General features: G+C 61.6%; 3 protein-coding genes across 9 annotated transcripts; 2 read left to right on the top strand and 1 right to left on the bottom strand.

Annotated features, from left to right (window-relative positions):
• The first annotated feature begins 339 nt into the window (after window positions 1-339).
• On the top strand, window positions 340-5,826 carry NOX1 (NADPH oxidase 1). Its single transcript, XM_080366064.1, has 13 exons — window positions 340-541; window positions 1,542-1,637; window positions 2,076-2,186; window positions 2,273-2,357; window positions 2,436-2,578; window positions 2,656-2,837; window positions 3,052-3,190; window positions 3,296-3,388; window positions 3,547-3,782; window positions 3,863-4,025; window positions 4,153-4,299; window positions 4,513-4,637; window positions 4,821-5,826. The coding sequence occupies exons 1-13, from the start codon at window positions 497-499 to the stop codon at window positions 4,945-4,947; spliced, it is 1,692 nt and encodes a 563-aa protein (XP_080222190.1). The 5' UTR covers window positions 340-496; the 3' UTR covers window positions 4,948-5,826.
• Window positions 5,827-5,924: 98 nt separating this feature from the next.
• CSTF2 (cleavage stimulation factor subunit 2) lies at window positions 5,925-13,029 on the bottom strand. Of its 3 annotated transcripts, XM_080366065.1 has the most exons (15): window positions 12,885-13,029; window positions 12,675-12,753; window positions 11,867-12,036; window positions 11,422-11,558; window positions 11,185-11,304; window positions 10,927-11,082; window positions 10,676-10,799; window positions 10,298-10,360; window positions 8,962-9,021; window positions 8,194-8,335; window positions 7,674-7,825; window positions 7,097-7,374; window positions 6,527-6,652; window positions 6,260-6,385; window positions 5,925-6,129 (listed from the first exon to the last, which is right to left on the bottom strand). In XM_080366065.1, the coding sequence occupies exons 1-14, from the start codon at window positions 12,940-12,942 to the stop codon at window positions 6,263-6,265; spliced, it is 1,788 nt and encodes a 595-aa protein (XP_080222191.1). In that variant the 5' UTR covers window positions 12,943-13,029; the 3' UTR covers window positions 5,925-6,129; window positions 6,260-6,262. The 3 variants fall into 3 exon arrangements, with proteins under 3 accessions (XP_080222191.1, XP_080222192.1, XP_080222193.1); XM_080366066.1 differs by lacking the exon at window positions 8,962-9,021; XM_080366067.1 differs by lacking the exons at window positions 7,674-7,825; window positions 8,194-8,335; window positions 8,962-9,021.
• Window positions 13,008-16,649, top strand: TRMT12 (tRNA methyltransferase 12 homolog). 5 transcript variants are annotated; one of them, XM_080366071.1, is made up of 8 exons: window positions 13,008-13,103; window positions 13,672-13,776; window positions 13,935-14,082; window positions 14,162-14,351; window positions 14,440-14,590; window positions 14,668-14,777; window positions 15,592-15,749; window positions 15,822-16,649. In XM_080366071.1, exons 2-8 carry the CDS (start codon window positions 13,706-13,708, stop codon window positions 16,266-16,268), a joined length of 1,275 nt encoding a protein of 424 aa, XP_080222197.1. In that variant the 5' UTR covers window positions 13,008-13,103; window positions 13,672-13,705; the 3' UTR covers window positions 16,269-16,649. The 5 variants fall into 5 exon arrangements, with proteins under 5 accessions (XP_080222197.1, XP_080222198.1, XP_080222195.1 ...); XM_080366072.1 differs by having other exon boundaries at window positions 13,927-14,082; window positions 14,179-14,351; XM_080366070.1 differs by having other exon boundaries at window positions 13,014-13,103; window positions 13,927-14,082.
• The last annotated feature ends 86 nt before the right edge of the window (window positions 16,650-16,735 follow it).

Raw genomic sequence — 16,735 nt, 5'->3', positions numbered from 1 at the left:
AGTGGGTCCCTGGGCCGGATCCTGACCCCAGCATGGTGCCTTGCTCCCAGGATGCTTCTCCTCCTTTGGTGGTTTTCTTGTAAAACAGAAGCAGCAAAGGCTGGCATGGGCGGCCAGGCAAGGGCACAATTGCTGAGCTGGGAGCAGGACAGACTCTCCACTACTTCCTCCCACCAGGAGATTCCTACCTGAAAAAAAGCCCGGTTTTGTCCCCAGATACTGCAAAGAACCGGGCAGAGCAGCCTGATGCCCTGCAGGGCCCAGCCGGGGGGCCACGGGGGCCACCTCAGTGGGAGGCCTTGCCCAGCCTGCACGAAGGGCTGGTTTTGGGGTGGCCGGTAGGGTCAGCCCTGCCTTCCTGGAAGGTGGCCTTTGGAACTACTCGGCATTTCCTCAAAGGCTTCTCAGGGGAAAGTCCCTGCGGTGCTGTTCCCGCCACCGGGGCTGCCGCCTCCATAAAACGGCGGGCAGGCGGCGGCCGCCGGGACATCGCACCATGGGCAACTGGCTGGTCAACCACTGGTTCTCGGCTGCTGTCCTCGTGAGTATGTGGGCTGGGGGCTCATCTGCCAGGGCGGGGGGCTAGGGCGATGGGGGGGGTTATGGGGGGCACAGTCTGGGTATGGCACCGGGGGCCTTGCTGGGAGAACGGGGGCTGATGGGCTGTCCTGAGGGTGGGCTGCGGGGAGGGACAAGCATCCCCTCTGCTCAGGCAGCCTGCAAAGCCCCGGTGGCCGGGGAGGGATGGGGTTCAGAAAACATGTGTTGAGGAAAACAGGACTCGAAGGAAAGGGGGCGTCCCACTGCAGAACTTAAAAATGACGCTGCTTTGCCCAGCTGCTTTGCCTGGGCACTTCCCGTGTGAGAGCAGGAGGGTCCCATGAGAGCCCACACCGGGGTGAGGAGCCTGGACCATGGGGATGATCTGCTGATGATTGCCCGGCCAGCACCGTGCCAGCTGCTCGGTGCTGCATGAGGAGCTGCAAACGCGTGGGAAAATTGGGGTGTTCAGAAAGTGGGGTTATTTTCACTTTTAAATGACTTTTTTAAAAAAAAAAAAAAACAAAACAAATGCAAGGCAGAGTTGGTTTGGGAGCTCTTCAAAAAATCAGTGGCTGAGAGACCAGTGTGGGCTGCAGCAGGGTTAGGCAGGGGACAGCAGCGTGGTGGGGCTGGGTGAGCCAGCGCCCTGCGAAACTTCCCCCTCCCAGAGCCTTCTCCACACAGCCCTGCTCAGCCCCGACCATCCTCTGGATCTGCCCTCCCGCCGTGCAGGCGCTGCCTGCTCCTGGCCTTCCCTCCTTCCTTGTGTGTGGGTGATGCACAGGGCCGTGGGGGACAAGAGTTATTTTGCAAGACTCTCACACTTTTCCCCAGCCTTGGGCCCATGTCCTGGCCCATTGTGTGCTGCCGCAGGTCATAAGGAAGCAGCAGGGGATGTGCTGTCCTGACACCCTCTGGCTGTAACCACAACCAAGTGCTGTGGGGTGAAAGGGGTCCTGGGCTGGGGTCCCTCATGGGGCCATGGATTTCCCCTGCAGGCAGCCTGGCTGGGCATCAACATCTTCCTCTTCACATACTACTTTCTGTTCTTTGACCGGGACGAGCGGTATTTCTACACCAGGGCCATCCTCGGGGTAAGATGTTTCCCTGCAGCACCCTGCCTGCCTGGGCACGCATGCCCCTTGGGGCCCTCCTGCGGTGGGGTGGGGGCTGTAGCACCCCATGCCCCTTCCTTGCCCTGTCCTCTTCCAGCCCTGCATCACTCTGTCCCACTTCCCAGCCCTGCAGTGCTCCATGCTGGTCCCTATCTTGGTCCCTGTCTTGTTCCAGCCCAGCATCACCCCCTCCCAGTTCCCAGCCCAGTCCAGCATCACTCCCTCCTAACTCCCAGCCGAGAATCGCTCCCTCCCGGTCCCCAGCCCAGCATCACTCACTCCCAGCTTGGGTCCACCCTGTCCCAGTCCCAGCACAGCACCATGCTGGGCAGAGCTGTGGGGGCCAGCATGGGGGCAGGCGGACGTACCCCACCTGCAGTGCGGGACAGCAGCGCTCACCCCCGGTCCTCTCCCCAGTCCGCTTTGGCATGGGCACGAGCATCAGCCAAGTGCCTCAACTTCAACAGCATGCTGATCCTGCTGCCCGTCTGCCGCAACCTCCTCTCCTTCCTCCGCGGGACCTGCTCGGTGAGTGCCCCGCCGCAGCACGGGCAGCGTGGCTGTCCCCATCCCTGTCCCCATCCCTGTCCTGATGCCACCGCCTCTCCCTGCAGTGCTGCAGGCGAACTCTGCGGAAACAGCTGGACCACAACCTCACCTTCCACAAGCTGGTGGCGTACACGCTGGCCCTGCTCACAGGTATTGCCCCGTGCTGGGCTGGGGCATGGTGGGGACTGGGAGGTGGCCATGAAGGTGACTGCCTGTCCCCGTATCCAGCCGTGCACACCATCGCCCACCTCTTCAACCTGGAGCGCTACAACCACAGCCAGCAAGCCACCGATGGCAGCCTCCCCGCTGTCCTCTCCAAGATGCACCTGCAGGGCAGCAAGTGGCTGAACCCCATCCACTCCAACCAGACGGTGAGGGCAGCCTTGGTGTCCAGCCCCCTGCCACCGCCTGTCCCCTGCCTCCCTAACCTCTCCTGCTGCCCCCGCAGACTGTGGAGTATGTGGCCTTCACCACCATCCCGGGACTGACAGGTGTCATCATCACGCTGGCGCTCATCCTCATGGTCACGTCCTCCACTGAGTTTATCCGCAGGAACTATTTTGAGGTCTTCTGGTACACACACCATCTCTTCCTCATCTACTTTGCTGGCCTTGTCATCCATGGCATTGCGTAAGGCTCCTCACTGCTCCCTGAAGGCAGGACAGCAAGGGGCAGCGGCCGCGTACGCCCGGTGGGGCAGCGGTGCAGCCCTGGAGAGGGTCCAGCGGGGCCGTGGGCTCCTCATTCCCAGGGCTGGCTAGCCCAGCTGGCCCCACACAGTGTGGCTCAGCCCCGTCCAGGGGGCAGGACCGGGCCCCCAGGCTCATCCCTCACTCCCCTGCAGCGGGCTGGTGCGCGGGCAGACAGAGGAGAGCATGGAGGAGGTGCACCCCCATCGGTGTGCCCGCTGCCTCACGTACAAGGCTGAGAACTGCAGCCACAGCTGCTGGAAAGACCCCGAGTTTGGCAGCATCCCCACCGAGGTAAGGCAGCAGCGGGACGGCTGCGCGGGGAGAAGCCCTTCCTCTGCCCTTGGCATGCTCTGGCCTTGGCCCTCCCCAACCCTTTGCTCTCCTCCATCCCCACAGTCCTGGAAGTGGGTTCTGGCCCCCATTGTCCTCTACGTATTCGAGTGGATCCTCCGTGTCTGGCGCGCACGGCAGAAGGTGGTTGTCACCAAGGTGGGTGGTGCAGGAGCCTGTGCCTGCTGCCAGCTGCTTCCCGCACTGCCACTGGTGCTGCAGCTCCCTGCCGGGCTGGTAGGCAGGGGCCACTGCCAAAGCCCCTTGCCCAGGGACAGGAGCCAGGTGGGGTGCTGAGCCCCATCCCTGCCCCGCAGGTGGTCATGCACCCTGCCCGTGTGCTGGAGCTGCAGATGCAGAAGAAGGGCTTTCGCATGGAAGTGGGGCAGTACGTCTTCATCAACTGCCCTGCCATCTCCATGCTGGAGTGGCACCCCTTCACCCTCACCTCGGCACCCGAGGAGGACTTCTTCTCTGTCCATATCCGGGTGGCTGGGGACTGGACAGAGCGTCTCGTCGACACCTTCCAGCAGCAGAAGTCAGAGATGCCCAGGTAGGCTGGGGAGCACCAAACCAGACCATCCCAGGGGGCTGGGGAGGCTGTACCTCTTACCCAGGCCCTCTCTTGGCCAGGATCGAGGTGGATGGCCCCTTTGGCACAGCCAGTGAAGACGTGTTCCAGTACGAGGTGGCCATGCTGGTGGGAGCAGGCATTGGTGTCACACCCTTTGCCTCCATCCTGAAGTCCATCTGGTACAAGTTCCAGCAGGCTGACCAGACCCTCAAGACCAAGAAGGTACGGGGTGTCCCACGGGACCAGCCGTGGGTTTCTCCACGCTGGGCTTCCCAGTTCTCGATGTTGCATCCTTCCACGCCTCCTGCTCTGCTCCAGCTTGGGCAACCCCTCTACCCCTGCATCCCAGATATATTTCTACTGGCTCTGCCGGGACACGGGAGCCTTTGCCTGGTTCAATGACCTGCTTGCCTCACTGGAGCAGAAGATGGCAGAGTCGGGCAAGGCAGACTTTCTCACCTACCGTCTCTTCCTCACCGGCTGGGACACCAGCATTGTGAGTCAACCATGGGCAGGCATGACTGCGAGGGGGGACACGGGGTGGCCAGCTCAGGCAGGAGAGGCAGGGCGAGCATGTCAACAGCTTGCAGGCAGAAGGTCCAGGAGTGGCGTTTGGTGGGCATCAGCGAGGGATGCTCCTCTGTGGTGAGGGACTGGAGGTGGGCTCATGGATGGTGGCCAGGATCCTCACTGTCCCTGCTCTGCCCAGGCCAACAACGTGGCGCTCCGCTTTGACACTGCTACAGACACGGTGACGGGCCTCAGGCATAAAACCATCTTTGGGCGGCCCATGTGGAACAGCGAGTTCGCAGCGGTGGCTGCAGCCCACCCCAGGTGAGAGCTGGGCAGGGGGTTCAGGGTGCCGGAGGTGGGAGGCACCCTCTCCTCCCTGGTGTGCAGTGCTGGCTTTGGGAGGGGAGCATTTATCCCCTGCAGGTTGCAGGGACCCCAAAAAGCTCTTAAATCACTTTTCCCTGAGCCGCCTGCCCAGTGCTGATGCCCCTGTGCTATGTACAGGTCGGTGGTTGGCGTGTTCCTCTGCGGGCCAGGGGCCTTGGCAAAGAGCCTGCAGAAGTCTTGCCACCAACACTCCAGCCTGGACCCCAGGAAGGTCAAATTCTACTTCAACAAGGAGAACTTTTAAGTGGCAGCCAGGCTGGGACCCCAGCAGGCAGGGGACCCTGCCAGTCTCACCTCCATGCTGGAGCATGGCCCGGGGCAAGCATCTGCTGAAGAGCGCGTACACCGAAGCTGTGCAAAACACGGCAAGGCGCTCCTTCCCCCTGCGGAGCTCCACGTTCAAAGATGCTGCTGCCTTGACCTGGTCTACAAGGGGTCCTCGTGGAGGGAGTGGGCTTGCAGCACCGCACGGCCCTCTGTCTGTCTTGAAACCGGAGACACATGCTGCCATGATGCTGCTGGTGCAGCAGGAGCACCCAGCGGGCTGGGCACGAGCATGGGACAAGGATGGGGACGGGACACGGGCAAGCCGAGCAGGCACTGGGAGCCAGATGTGCCCCTCCAGGTTTAAACTGTCCTTTGCATAAAAGGGTAACTTAAACTTGCTTTCCCTTATAATAAAAGCCTCCGTGCAGCTACGAAGGAAGCCCACTCTTTGCCCCCTTGTAGGGCTGCAGTAACAAAGCTGGTTCATAGCAAACCTGCTGGGATGCAGGGTAAGGCACTTCCCCTCCACAGGGGCTGGCTGCCACCCCGGAGCCAGCCTGCACCACCCGTCAGGCACACACCAGCGCAGTCTGGCTTCAAATGCAGCTCGTGTAAAGGCAACAAATTCTCCTCAAGTATATGCAGAGAAGAGGGGAAAACCACCTTCCCCACCCAGGCTGGCATGGTAAGTGATACAGCAGTGTGATACGGAGCCCTTCCTGCGCTAGTGGGGACAGAAAGCTGAGCTCCCCATTCTGCCCTTCCCTTACACCCCTGTGAACATCACAGCACCGAAGAAATCCCATGAGTAGTTCTTGCCCTGCTGCTAGGGAGAAGGGAGGAAGGCAAGTGGTCTGGACTTAGGCTAGCCTGGAGCCGGGCCAGACTGCTCCCACAGCCCAGCAGTCCCACTCTGGCCTCCATGAAAGACAACAAGGCAGCCAGAGACACAGCTTTACTCAAACCCTCCTCCCACTTTATTTCAAACATCATAAAATATACACACAGAAAAAAAGATGAACGGAAGGGAAAAATGTTAGGGTGTGAGGAGAAACCTCTCCCAAAACACAGCATCAGCGCAGACAGCAACGGGAAGTAGCTGCCGTAGAGCGTTGCCTCTGTCCAGGCAGACAGCATCTCCACCACGTGCCTGCCAGGGCTGCAAGGAGGAAGCGGAGGACAGTGAGCCCCGGCACACGGAGGAAAAACAGGACAGAGCCCCATCCTGAGCAGCTCTCCGATTTACTGAAGGGGCCAGGCACAGGCTGAGGCCCGGCTAAGGACATCACCTGTCAGGGTGCCCCTGTAGACTTCTGGATTTGCTCCTTTAGAATAAGGATGCTCTGTCGCTGCTCCGGCGGCAGCATGGCGATCTGGTCTGCTGTCAGCTGCAGAACCTGCATGATCAGGGCTGCCTGTGGGGAGAGGGGGGAATGAGAGCCATGCCTGCCAGAGCAGCCACAGGTTACTGGAGCCAGGAAGGGGCTGTCCCTGCCACAGTCAGGTGCATAGGAAGTGCTGCTCCTGCTCTCATCTGCTGCTTTTCATCCACTTACCTTCTCGTGATCCTGGGGAGTAACCTGGCTCTGTCCAGGGCTAAAGCCTCCAGGCTGACCAGCTCCTTGGACCCCTGCCCCAGGAATGCCTCCTCCCTGCAAGCCTGCCCCTGCCATGTTAGGAACCTGTGGGCGCAAGAGAGAGGGTAAGGACCAAGGGGTCTCTGGGCTCAGCCATGCAGATACAGGAACACAAAGCATGATCAGATGAATGCCCTCACAGACAGCCTGACAATGCCCAAGCATGACGAGAGACAGGCTACCGTGCATTTTATGTGCTCTCCTGTCCCTCCAACTCCCGCACTCCTCCCTGCACCTACATCAGGAAGAGGTGGAGAGAGGCCTGATCCTTGTCCTGTCCCCAGCAGACAGGCAGTGCCTGGGGAGATGGGACAGATGCCCTGACCCCTCAGAGAGCCACTGACCTAGGCTTTGTGCTTCCTGGAGGTGCTGCTCTGCAGGATGCCCTCCCCTCGCTAGCTGCTGCAGGACACGTTCACGCTCCCCACCCATCCCTAACCTACAGGACATCGTCGGCGCCCACCAGCTGAGCAGAGGTGTTGTGTGTACCTGGCGGGGCCCCTGTGGGCCACTGGCTCCCATGTTAAGTGGCCCAGGACCCTGTATTCCACCAGGCATGGGGCCACGTGGGTTGGGACCTGGCCCTCGAGGCTCCAGGCCCCGTGGCTCCATGACCCTGGCCTCCATGGCCCTGGCTTCCAGCACTCGCGGCTCCAGGACCCGTGGCTCCAGGCCTCGTGCCTCCAGGGCTCGCGCTTCCATCACCCGGGGTTCCAACCCTCGTGGCTCCAATCCTCGTGGCTCCAGCCCTCGGGGATCTCTTCCGACTGCAGAGGAAAGACACGGCAAGCTGTTGAAAGGAGCAGTGCCACAGGGAGCATGGGAGCGAGCCTGCTGCCTCCTTTGTCTGGGGGCGAGCAAATGCCCGAAAGGTGCAGGGCTGGGGGCAGAGGGGACATGCCTGGAGGAAGTCCCTTGCCCTGTGGAACTGTCGTTCCTTGCCCTGGAGTCAGTCGTTTCACTGCCCAAACTCCCTTCCTACGTCTCGTGTCAGGGCAGTGGGCTCCACTCTGACTTCTTGTCTGTACGCTTTAAGCCACCCATTATTTCATGCCCCCTCTCTCACCTCGAGCATCCATCAAGGGCCCCCGTGGCTCTCCCATCAGTGGTCGGGGTTCTCCCATGGGTCCCCCCCTCATCTCATGGGGGGGGCCACGGCTGTCATGACCAGGCATATGGTGCATAGGGGCTCCCTGGTGGGGCGGCCCAAGGTAACCTCTGACGCAGAGAGACGAGGAGAGCAAAGCAGGAGGAGAAGAAAAAGCGAGAGAGTGTGAATCAGACGCTGGCTTGGCACGGTCTGGGCAGAGCGCTGGGATTGCCCCCGAAGCCGGCCACAGGGGAGGAGGGCGAGGCTGGCACAGGGACAGGTGCTGTCGGCCCCATGCCACAGGGCTGCTGCCATCACCCTGGGGATGCCCCGTCCACGCAGAAACGGGCCAGCCCCCACGGTCGGCAGAACAGAGGCCTCTGACCAGGCAGCAGTGACTCCCGAAAGGCTGGGAGTCACTCCCCTGTCCTCAGTGAGAGGTCACCCTTGGGCAGGGGACAGTGCCAAGGGCTCCTCTCCTTCCCTCTCCCCTCACCTGGGCTCCACTTCTCCAGTGACTGAGAGCAGGGTCCCTCCGCGAGGGTCATTCGGGGCATCTCCCAAAAGGCCTCGGGGCGGCGGGCCACTAGCAGGTAGAGGTCCACGCTGCATAGGGGCCCTCGGGTCTGGCATGGGCACTGCCAGGGAGACACACAAGAGCTCGTGAGGATCTGCATGACCAGTGCTGTGCTGAGACTGTCCCCCAGCGCTCTTGGGGCTGGGGTGTGGGGCAGCCTTGCCGCTCACCAGCGCGCAGGCAGGTGAGCCATGCTGACTGCCGGGGCGCAGCCCCTCACACAAGGCCAGAGTGCACCAAAACCCCTTCCCTAGCTGCCGATTTAATCACTCTCTTTCCCTCTGGCTCTATCTCAGGCTCCTTATGGCACCAGGTGGTCAAACCAAGCGTGGGTGCCCCCATGGCAATCCCTACAAGCATGGGCATCAACACCCCGCTGACGTGGGGCCAGGAGCAAAGCAAGACCTGGAAGGCTCCTGGTAACGAGGTGTCAAAGGGGGCTGGATCCTAGGCAAAGGCCCTCTCCAAGCAGGCTCTCCTTTTCCACTGGTGGCCCTCTGTGCACGGCTCTAGCTTGTTCTCTCCTCCAGCACTGGAGGAAATCCTGCCTCCTCCTCCTCCTCTTTACCCTGCCAGGCTACAGAGTGATATGCCAGTCCCTGGCCCCGAGCGCAGCGGGGTGAAAGCTACTCTGCACACTCCACAACGAGCTCCACGGGAGGAGGCAGCTGGCGGGTGCCGGGATACCTTGAACGCGTTCGATAGACGCAGGCCTGGCAGGTCCCACGGGCGAGAGCTGCAGGTTCCCTGGGCAAGCAGCAGGAAAAGAGGGAGAAGAGCAGACACGTAAATAGTGTATGCACACATGCACTCAGCTTTGGGGACAATGCTGCCTGCAGGATCACCTCCACTCCCTGAAGTCCCCCGGAAGACCTAGGGAGAAGATGCTGGATGCTGCAGGTCTGGCTTTATCAACCTCTTCCATTAACGCCACCTCTGCCACCACAGGCGTGACAGACAGCTTGGCACGGCCCTTCCCTCACTCACTACGTGAATGTGCAGGGCGGGAGGACGTCCTGCTGAGAGAACTGGCATTCTGTGGGGCCGTGCTGTGCCCCGCAACACGCAGCCAGCCAGCTTCTGCCTCTGCCCACAGCTTCCCGCGGCACTCCCCAGAGCCAGCTGTCTGCTCTCCAAAACCTTCTGGGTGCCAAGAACTACGAGGCTGCTGTCAGGAAGACGGTGCCCACCCCAAAGAAAATGGAAGTCAGCTGCCCCTAAGTACCTAAGACAAGAGGATCTCAGAACAAGTTTGTCACATCCCTGAAACAAGGCCTACGATACGAGCGAAGGCAATAGGGGTGGCTGCCTGTGTGCCTTATTACTGGAAGAACAGGAACGCCTTGGTTGTGGCTTGACACAGTGGCCACGCAACATGTGAACCGTAAAGAATACGGCTCTGGGGCTGGGCCGTACAGACCGTGCCTGCGGAGGGAAAGCCAAGCCATCACTCACCAGGAAATTCCCTGCCAAGCCTCGCACTCACTGTCGCAAGCAAAAGCGAAGGCCCGGCTCCCTCTGCCGGGCACGGCGCGGGGAGTGCTGGCACATGCGGGCAGACGCAATGGCAGCACAAGCTGCTTCGCAGCACCCAGACAGCAAAGGAACAGGACAGGGACCAGAGAAGAGCAAGCTCGGCCTGCCCACACAAGCAAAGGGACAGACACAGGCTCACAGAGAGATGGGAATCACAGGCACGTCCTGCTCAGTGGGGCTCTGCAGGGACTGGCAGCTCTCCCGGCTTCCAGGGCACGTCTGCACAACGTGGCACAGAACAAACTGGGAGCAAACTGGTGCATGGGCTGGGGCCCTGGAAGCAGGAGAGCTGCTACCACAGCCTTGCGCCTAAGCAAACAAACCTGGGTGCAGCTCAGCGCTGTGGGAGCTGCCCCGGAACCAGGGACAGCAAGGCTGCAGGTAACTGGCAGGGGCTCTTGGCACAGCACTGCTCAGCACCCGTGGCCCAGGCCCCCACCAGAGCAATGCTCACGTGACGCACAGCACTCATTCACGTCTGTTTTACCTTGTCCACGCTCCAAGGGGACTGGCCCTCCACCCGGCATCCCAACCTGCGGCTGCAGCCCACCTGAGAGGGACAGGCAGAGATCAGATCCCTCCTTGGCCATCCCCGCACCACTAAAAGACTCCTTTGGCCCCAACTACCTCCCCTGCGCCCAGCTCCTCGGGGAGCATCCAGCGGTTTATTTTCTTGGTGTTGGCCCCCCACAGAGACAAGCCAACTTTCTGGACCACTGCTGGCAGTAGCCACAACCATGATGTATGGTATGGGCTACATGTGCTCTCACAGGGCCAAGCCCTCCAGTTAGGGGGAAGGTAGAGGGGCGCTGTCTGCAGGACCCGTGCGCCCCAGGCCCCGCTCAGCCAAAACCCATGCACTCACCTCCTGGAGCCATGGGGCCAGGGCCTGGGCCCTGCACAGGGGCTGCCATCTGTCCTGGGGCCGGCACTCCTCCCTGCATGGGCGGCTGCATCAGAGGCGGAGCGCCATTTACGTGCATCCCACCCTACCCAGGAGAGAAAACTGAGTCAGGGAAGCACCTTCACCCAGGCATGCACATCCAAGCTGGGAGACCTGGATCTGGCAATGCCCATCTCTCCCACACACAGCACATGCATCGTGTAGACTCTTACTATGGGCTGTGGCTGGGACGAGGGTGTATTTTGTGGGTTCAGCTGGGCGTTAGGCCCTGGCCCAGGCCCCGGTCCTGGTCCCGGCCCCGGCCCTGGCACTGGCTGTTGGTTGCCTGGGATGAGAGGAGGAACACTGGTCTGGCGATGCAGGATTTTCTAGGGGCAGAAAAAGGAGAAGAGAGTTATCTTCCACCCCTCCTCCACAATAGGCTGCCACCAATATCCTACTGACCACAAACAAGGCAGCAAGGGACAAACCAGTGCAATCTCCGGGTCGACAATCCTCATGACCACCTGAGCCTGTAGCAGGGCATAAGCCAGCTGGGGGTTCTGGAGCAGCATGTTCCTGGCTTCCTGGGGGCTGTTCTGGACACACAACTGAGAAGACACACGCAGATCAGAGCTCTGGCAAGGTGCGACAGGGGCTGCAAGGGCATGGGCAGCAGTGGTAGAAGCTGTGCTCATGCGGAGAGTGCAGCATTCTGCTTCACTCACCTTCATCTGCTTCATCAGCTCAAACATCTGCTCAGGTGGCAGGCTGGCTACTGCCCGGCTGATGGACTCGGGGGCATCTTCAGGATTGACCGGGTCACCGTAGGGTGACTCTATGATGGGTGCACCTGTGCCCAAGCCTGCAACAAAGTTTGCAACCTTGTACAGCAACACAAACCGGCTGTTTTTAATGGGCTCAACAGAATGGAAGCACCACGCCATTATGGGGAAAAGGAGGCAGTGAAAACAGGAAGATCATCTGGGACAGAAAACATAGAGCTGAGCCCACACATCCGTCTGCAAAGCTACTTGCTACATAGCTTAGAGCGGGTCAGCACTGTGAGATCTCCATCTTGCTAGCCTTACAGAAAAGGCATGCTTTGTAACACTGAGAAGGGCAGGCCCAGCATGGCATCAGCGTGCTCTACATCACAAAATTTAGACTCACTCTTCAGCTCCTCCTTGTTCTTCTCACTGGCCGCGTTGTCGACACGCAGGGCCCTCCCGCTGAACTCTCGCCCGTTCAAGTTCCGCATGGCACTGAGGGCCGTCTCCTGGTCTTGGTACTCACAGAAGCCATAGCCCTTCGGCTTTCCCGTCTCCCTGTCATACACCAGCCTGCACAGTGAGGAGAGAACCACCACCGCTGAGGGCAGCCCAGGCATCGAGCAGCACGCAGTGCCCACATATCCCCATCGCTCAGAACGGGGCTATTGGGGTACACCACACAGGAGCACTGCGGAGCAGAACGAAGGCACCGGAGTCAGGTCAAAGTGCACAACAGTGGGCCCTAAGCCAAAGCCAAAAGGCCTCCTAGACCCAGGTGTTCCCAAAGTTCTGGCGTCCAGGAAGGCCACCAGCACAAGCACCATCATGCTTCCCATAACGCCACAAAGATGCTCCTGGGGGCACAGGGCTGGACTGGCTTCTCCTGCTGCTCCCAAGCCCTTGACTGAGAGCTCACTGAAGCCTGATACCAAGCCAGGAAAACACCCCTGCAGAGCCCCGAGGACGGGAGTGCTCTGCGTACAGCCTGGCCGGGACTGCAGGACCCACCTGCCCCGGCTCCAGGCCGCAGCAGGGCAGCAGCCCCCAGCATGGCGCGACGCGACCGCTTTCGGGCTGCCCTGCTGGGCTGCTGTGTCCGCAGCTCCCGGCGGGCCCCAGCGCCTGCGCCCCCCGCACAGCCGCCGCCTGAGGCAGCCCCTGCCCGCCCCGCGGGGCTCGGGGGAACCGGGGCGGGCAGCCCTCCTCACCTAAAGCTGACCACGGGCCCAACCTCTGAGAAAATGTCCTTCAGCTGCTCCTCTGTAGCTTCGTACGGGATGTTCCCCACTGTGGAAGAGAGACGGTGGCCGCCGGTCAGCACGGAGGCCGAGGGCTCCGCGGATACTGGCCCCGCACGGCGCAGGGGGCTCGGCCGCCCGGCCCGCCCCCCTGCCCGGCCCCGGCCCCGCGGCACCCACCGAAGACGGAGCGCAAGGAACGGTCCACGGCGGGATCCCGCACCGACAACCCCGCCATCCCGCCGCCCAGGCCTGGCCGCCGCTTCCGGTCCCTCGCCCCAAGCAGTCCCCCCCGCTTCCGCTTCCGCCCACGCCCGCAACGAGCACGGCGGCGCGGCACGGCAAGCGCTCCGGAGGGAAACGTGGGGCTGTGCTGCTGCCGCTTCCGCGCCGCGCTCGGTAGGAGCGGGCCGGGCCACCTGGCCGGGGGGGGGGGGGGGGCGGGGTCCTTGGGGAGCCTTTCTCCGGGCAGTCCGCCATGAGGGGCTGGCTCTCGGAGCAGCGCCGTGGCCTCAAGGGTGCAGTCCCGGGCACCGGCCCAGAGGCACAGCCCCCCGGGTATCCCGCAGCCGGGCACCACACTCCCCGGCCACCCCATTCCCTGGGACACCCCACCCCCCACGTATCCCACTACTGGGGTACCCACTCCCCCTATACCTCGAGCACCCCATCCTCTGGGGTACCTCATTGCTGGACATCCCTTTCCATGGACCACCCCAGTCCACCCCATCCCAGGGACCTCACCCCCTAGGACACCCCATCCCAAGGACACCGGCCCTAGGGCACGCAATCCCCCAGGGCGCCCCATCCCCGGGCACCCCATGGCAGTGCCAGGGCAGCCAGCCCCCTGCCCCCGCGTGCAGCCGGGGCTCCGATGCCCCCAGCATGGCAGTGCCAGGGACTCCTCTGGCTGCAGCTCCCTCCTGTCCCTTGCAAACCTGACACCCAGTGCTCGTGTCTCTGCCAGCCGGTGATGTCCCTCTGTCCTGGGGCTCGGCAGGATGGAGGCCAGGGACACCCCCATCCCTGTCCCTGCACTGGCCACGGAGCCGCGGTTTGCCCAGTGCCTCAGGTGAGCCTGAAAGAGGGAATGGGAGCCCTGCGGCTGCTCCGGCAGGGCTGGCGGGGAGGAGAGCTCAGAGGCCAGCCCCGCACCCAGCGGGGGTCTCTTCCCTGCGATGGGGTGGGCAGCAGGGCTGGGGAGGGTCTGACCATGCCTTAGCCTCGCAGGGAGCAGTTGGAAGAGGAGCAGCTCCTGGACAGGCGCTACCAGCTGCAGAAGATGCCAAGGGGCTGTGTGGCCCTGCCTGTGCTGGAGGAGAAGCTCTCCCAGCTGTGGCTGCCCCAGGAGATGCCCTGTGAACTGGTCTGGATCCAGGTTGGGAGAGAGACCTCGCCCTGAGCCCTGCTGTGGGGTGGTGGGGTCTCAGCCCCATGTGCCGCATCCTTCCCCGCAGAACCCCGTCCCCTCCAGGGCAGCCCGCCGGCAGACACCAGCCCAGAAGCTGCGGGATGAGCTGCAGCGACTGCTGGGTGAGAGCTGGTCAGAGGAGCTGGAGCGCGATGTGCCCCATGCCTGGCAGCGACACAAGGACCTGGTCCTGCTGAGTGAGGACAGCTTCAAGGCTGCGGCGTGGGAGAAGCTGGGTAAGGGGCAGCAGGGCCTGCCTGCCCTGATCCTGCCTGAAGAGCTGCCCTGGCCTTTCTTAAAGCTCCCAGGATGGGTGTGTTGCAGGTCCAGTGCTCTGGGAGACGGTCGCCTCGGCTTTGGGTGCCCAGCGGCTGGCCAGGCGAGGACGGGTATTGCCAAATGGGATGCGGTCCCCCCGCGTCACCCTGCTGCTGGGCCAGGATGGCTGGGTGGAGCATGTGGACAACGGGATCAGGTAGGCAGGAGCTGCCTTGCAGGGTGCGGCTGGTACAGGGAAGGGGCTGCCCTCACTGGGTCAGTGGTGTCTCCCAGGTACACCTTTGACGTGACCAAGTGCATGTTCTCACCGGGAAACATCACGGAGAAGCTGCGGGTGGCCTCACTGCCCTGCTCCGGGGAGGTCCTGGTGGATCTCTATGCAGGTAACAGGGACGGTGGAGGGGTTTGGCAGGGCAGGCTTGTGGGGACAGGCAGGCAGAGAGCAGTGATGCAGGTACTGATGGCATCCAGGTGGATGTGAAACGTCATTTCCAGCCTGGACTGGAAAAACATGCAGACTTAGAGCTCCTACCCCATCTGTGAGCCCTCAGCACTGCTGTCTCTCCTTGTGTCCATGTTGTCTTTGGACACCTAGTATGACCTTGTGCTCAGGCTCTGCAGAACGCTGCTCTGTACCTAGTGCTGCTCATGGGAATCGTTTGGAGCCAGGGGAAATATTTGCCCTCAATGTTATTTCTGAAAAGCTCCCATAGATGTTCTGAGCCTGTGTTTTCATGACAGGCTGGCACTAACTGAAGTGTCCTGTGCTGTGAAAGTAACTGGGGAGATCGAACCAGGCATTTGCATGTTGAGAGAACAGCCGTTTTGTGCTTAGGGAGGTTAAAGCGTGAGGAAAGGATGTGGCACTCACAAAACTGCTCTGGATTAATTAAAATAAATGGTACTCTGGGCACTTCTGCACAGAGTGGAAGCAGGGCAGGGCAGGTCTTAAGCTAACGGCCAAAGACTGAAGGTAAAATAAGTTCCTCTTTAAACATTTTTCAAGCCAGATTTTGCTTTTGCAGAGGAGGGGGGGATGATTTTCCATTTTCCCAGCATTTGGGTTTGTTCCATCCCAGAGCAAAGCAGATTCAGAGAGCGGGGATGGCAATCTGCATCCTGGCCTGCTTCTGGGGAGGAGCAGGGACCCCTGGCAGTGCCTGGATGCCTTCAGCCACTGCCACCTCCTGCTTCCAGGCATCGGCTATTTCACGCTGCCATACCTGGTTCACGCAGCGGCTGCCTTCGCCCACGCCTGCGAGTGGAACAGCCATGCTGTGGAGGCCCTTCGGAGGAACCTGGTGCTGAACGGTGTGCAGGACCGCTGCTGTGTCCACCACGGGGACAATCGGCAGGTGAACGATGCTGCCTGACTTGAGACCCCCCATCCCCATGTGGCATCCCCCTCACCTCCCCTCTTCTTCCAGCTGGAGCTGCGGGATGTAGCAGACCGGGTGAACCTGGGCCTGATTCCCAGCTCGGAGGAAGGCTGGCCAGTGGCCTGCCGCGTCCTGAAGAAGCGCACGGGTGGGATTCTCCACATCCACCACAACGTCGAGACGCTCCCCACAACGGTTCCACTGCAGACCCCAGTCCTGCTGGCTGAGCAGGCATCTCCGGAGGGAAAAGACTGTAATGGAGAGGCATGGCACCCAATGGAGGACAGGGAGAAGGAGACACAGGGGGCCAGGATCAGGCCTGAGTGGCAGAGGTGGGCTGAAGGAACAGCAGCACGGATCGGGGGGCTGCTGGCAGAGCTGCATGGGCAGCCATGGCACACCAGCATCCTGCACATCGAGGCGGTCAAGTCCTACGCGCCCCACGTGCATCACCTTGTGCTGGACCTCGAGTGCCGGCCGACGCTGCCCACCTAGCTGGGCACAGCCCCCAGTGTGGCCCTGGCTCCCACAAAACAGTGGCATTGGATGTGCTCCCACAGGAGACCCCTCCAGGAACCGTATCCCAGCTGAGGATGGAGCAGACTGTGGCTGAGAGTGCCCTGGATCCTGCCTTGGCTGTGCCTGTCGCCACCCAGGTCTTGGATGTGTGGTGGCACTTTCAGCCCCATTTTCCCGCAGGAGGGGGCCACAGGGCTGAGGAGACCCCGGGTTCCTGCCAGGCTTCATTTCAGCGAGTCAGGAACAGGCTTGATGCTTGTATTTACCAGTGCGCTTTTTTATTGTACTGGAAACTGGCCTGTTCATTTCGGTTTCTTCTCACCTTTATGCAAAAATAAAGGTGTTTCTTACCTCTCCTGTTGGTGTCCAGTTAAAATGTGAGCACTGGTGCAAGCATGTGGGGGCCTGGCCTGGGGGGGCCGGGTCCCAGGGTGGTGTGTGGA

The sequence above is a fragment of the Falco punctatus genome (assembly GCF_963210335.1).
Source record: "Falco punctatus genome assembly, chromosome: 15".
Taxonomy (NCBI): Eukaryota; Metazoa; Chordata; class Aves; order Falconiformes; family Falconidae; genus Falco; species Falco punctatus.
This window is presented reverse-complemented; position numbering and strand designations above follow the sequence as displayed.

Coding starts and splice junctions, on each gene's coding strand:
- NOX1 (XM_080366064.1), top strand. CDS start 497: ATGGGCAACTGGCTGGTCAACCACTGGTTCTCGGCTGCTGTCCTC. Junction 2,579..2,655: donor CCATCCACTCCAACCAGACG/GTGAGGGCAGCC, acceptor CTGCCCCCGCAG/ACTGTGGAGTATGTGGCCTT. Junction 4,300..4,512: donor CCGGCTGGGACACCAGCATT/GTGAGTCAACCA, acceptor TGCTCTGCCCAG/GCCAACAACGTGGCGCTCCG.
- CSTF2 (XM_080366065.1), bottom strand. CDS start 12,942: ATGGCGGGGTTGTCGGTGCGGGATCCCGCCGTGGACCGTTCCTTGCGC. Junction 12,037..12,674: donor GGGCCCGTGGTCAGCTTTAG/GTGAGGAGGGCT, acceptor CTCACTGTGCAG/GCTGGTGTATGACAGGGAGA. Junction 9,022..10,297: donor CCCCTTGGAGCGTGGACAAG/GTAAAACAGACG, acceptor CTGCTTGCCCAG/GGAACCTGCAGCTCTCGCCC.
- TRMT12 (XM_080366068.1), top strand. CDS start 13,706: ATGGAGGCCAGGGACACCCCCATCCCTGTCCCTGCACTGGCCACGGAG. Junction 14,083..14,161: donor GTGAACTGGTCTGGATCCAG/GTTGGGAGAGAG, acceptor CCTTCCCCGCAG/AACCCCGTCCCCTCCAGGGC. Junction 14,778..15,591: donor CCTGGTGGATCTCTATGCAG/GTAACAGGGACG, acceptor TCCTGCTTCCAG/GCATCGGCTATTTCACGCTG.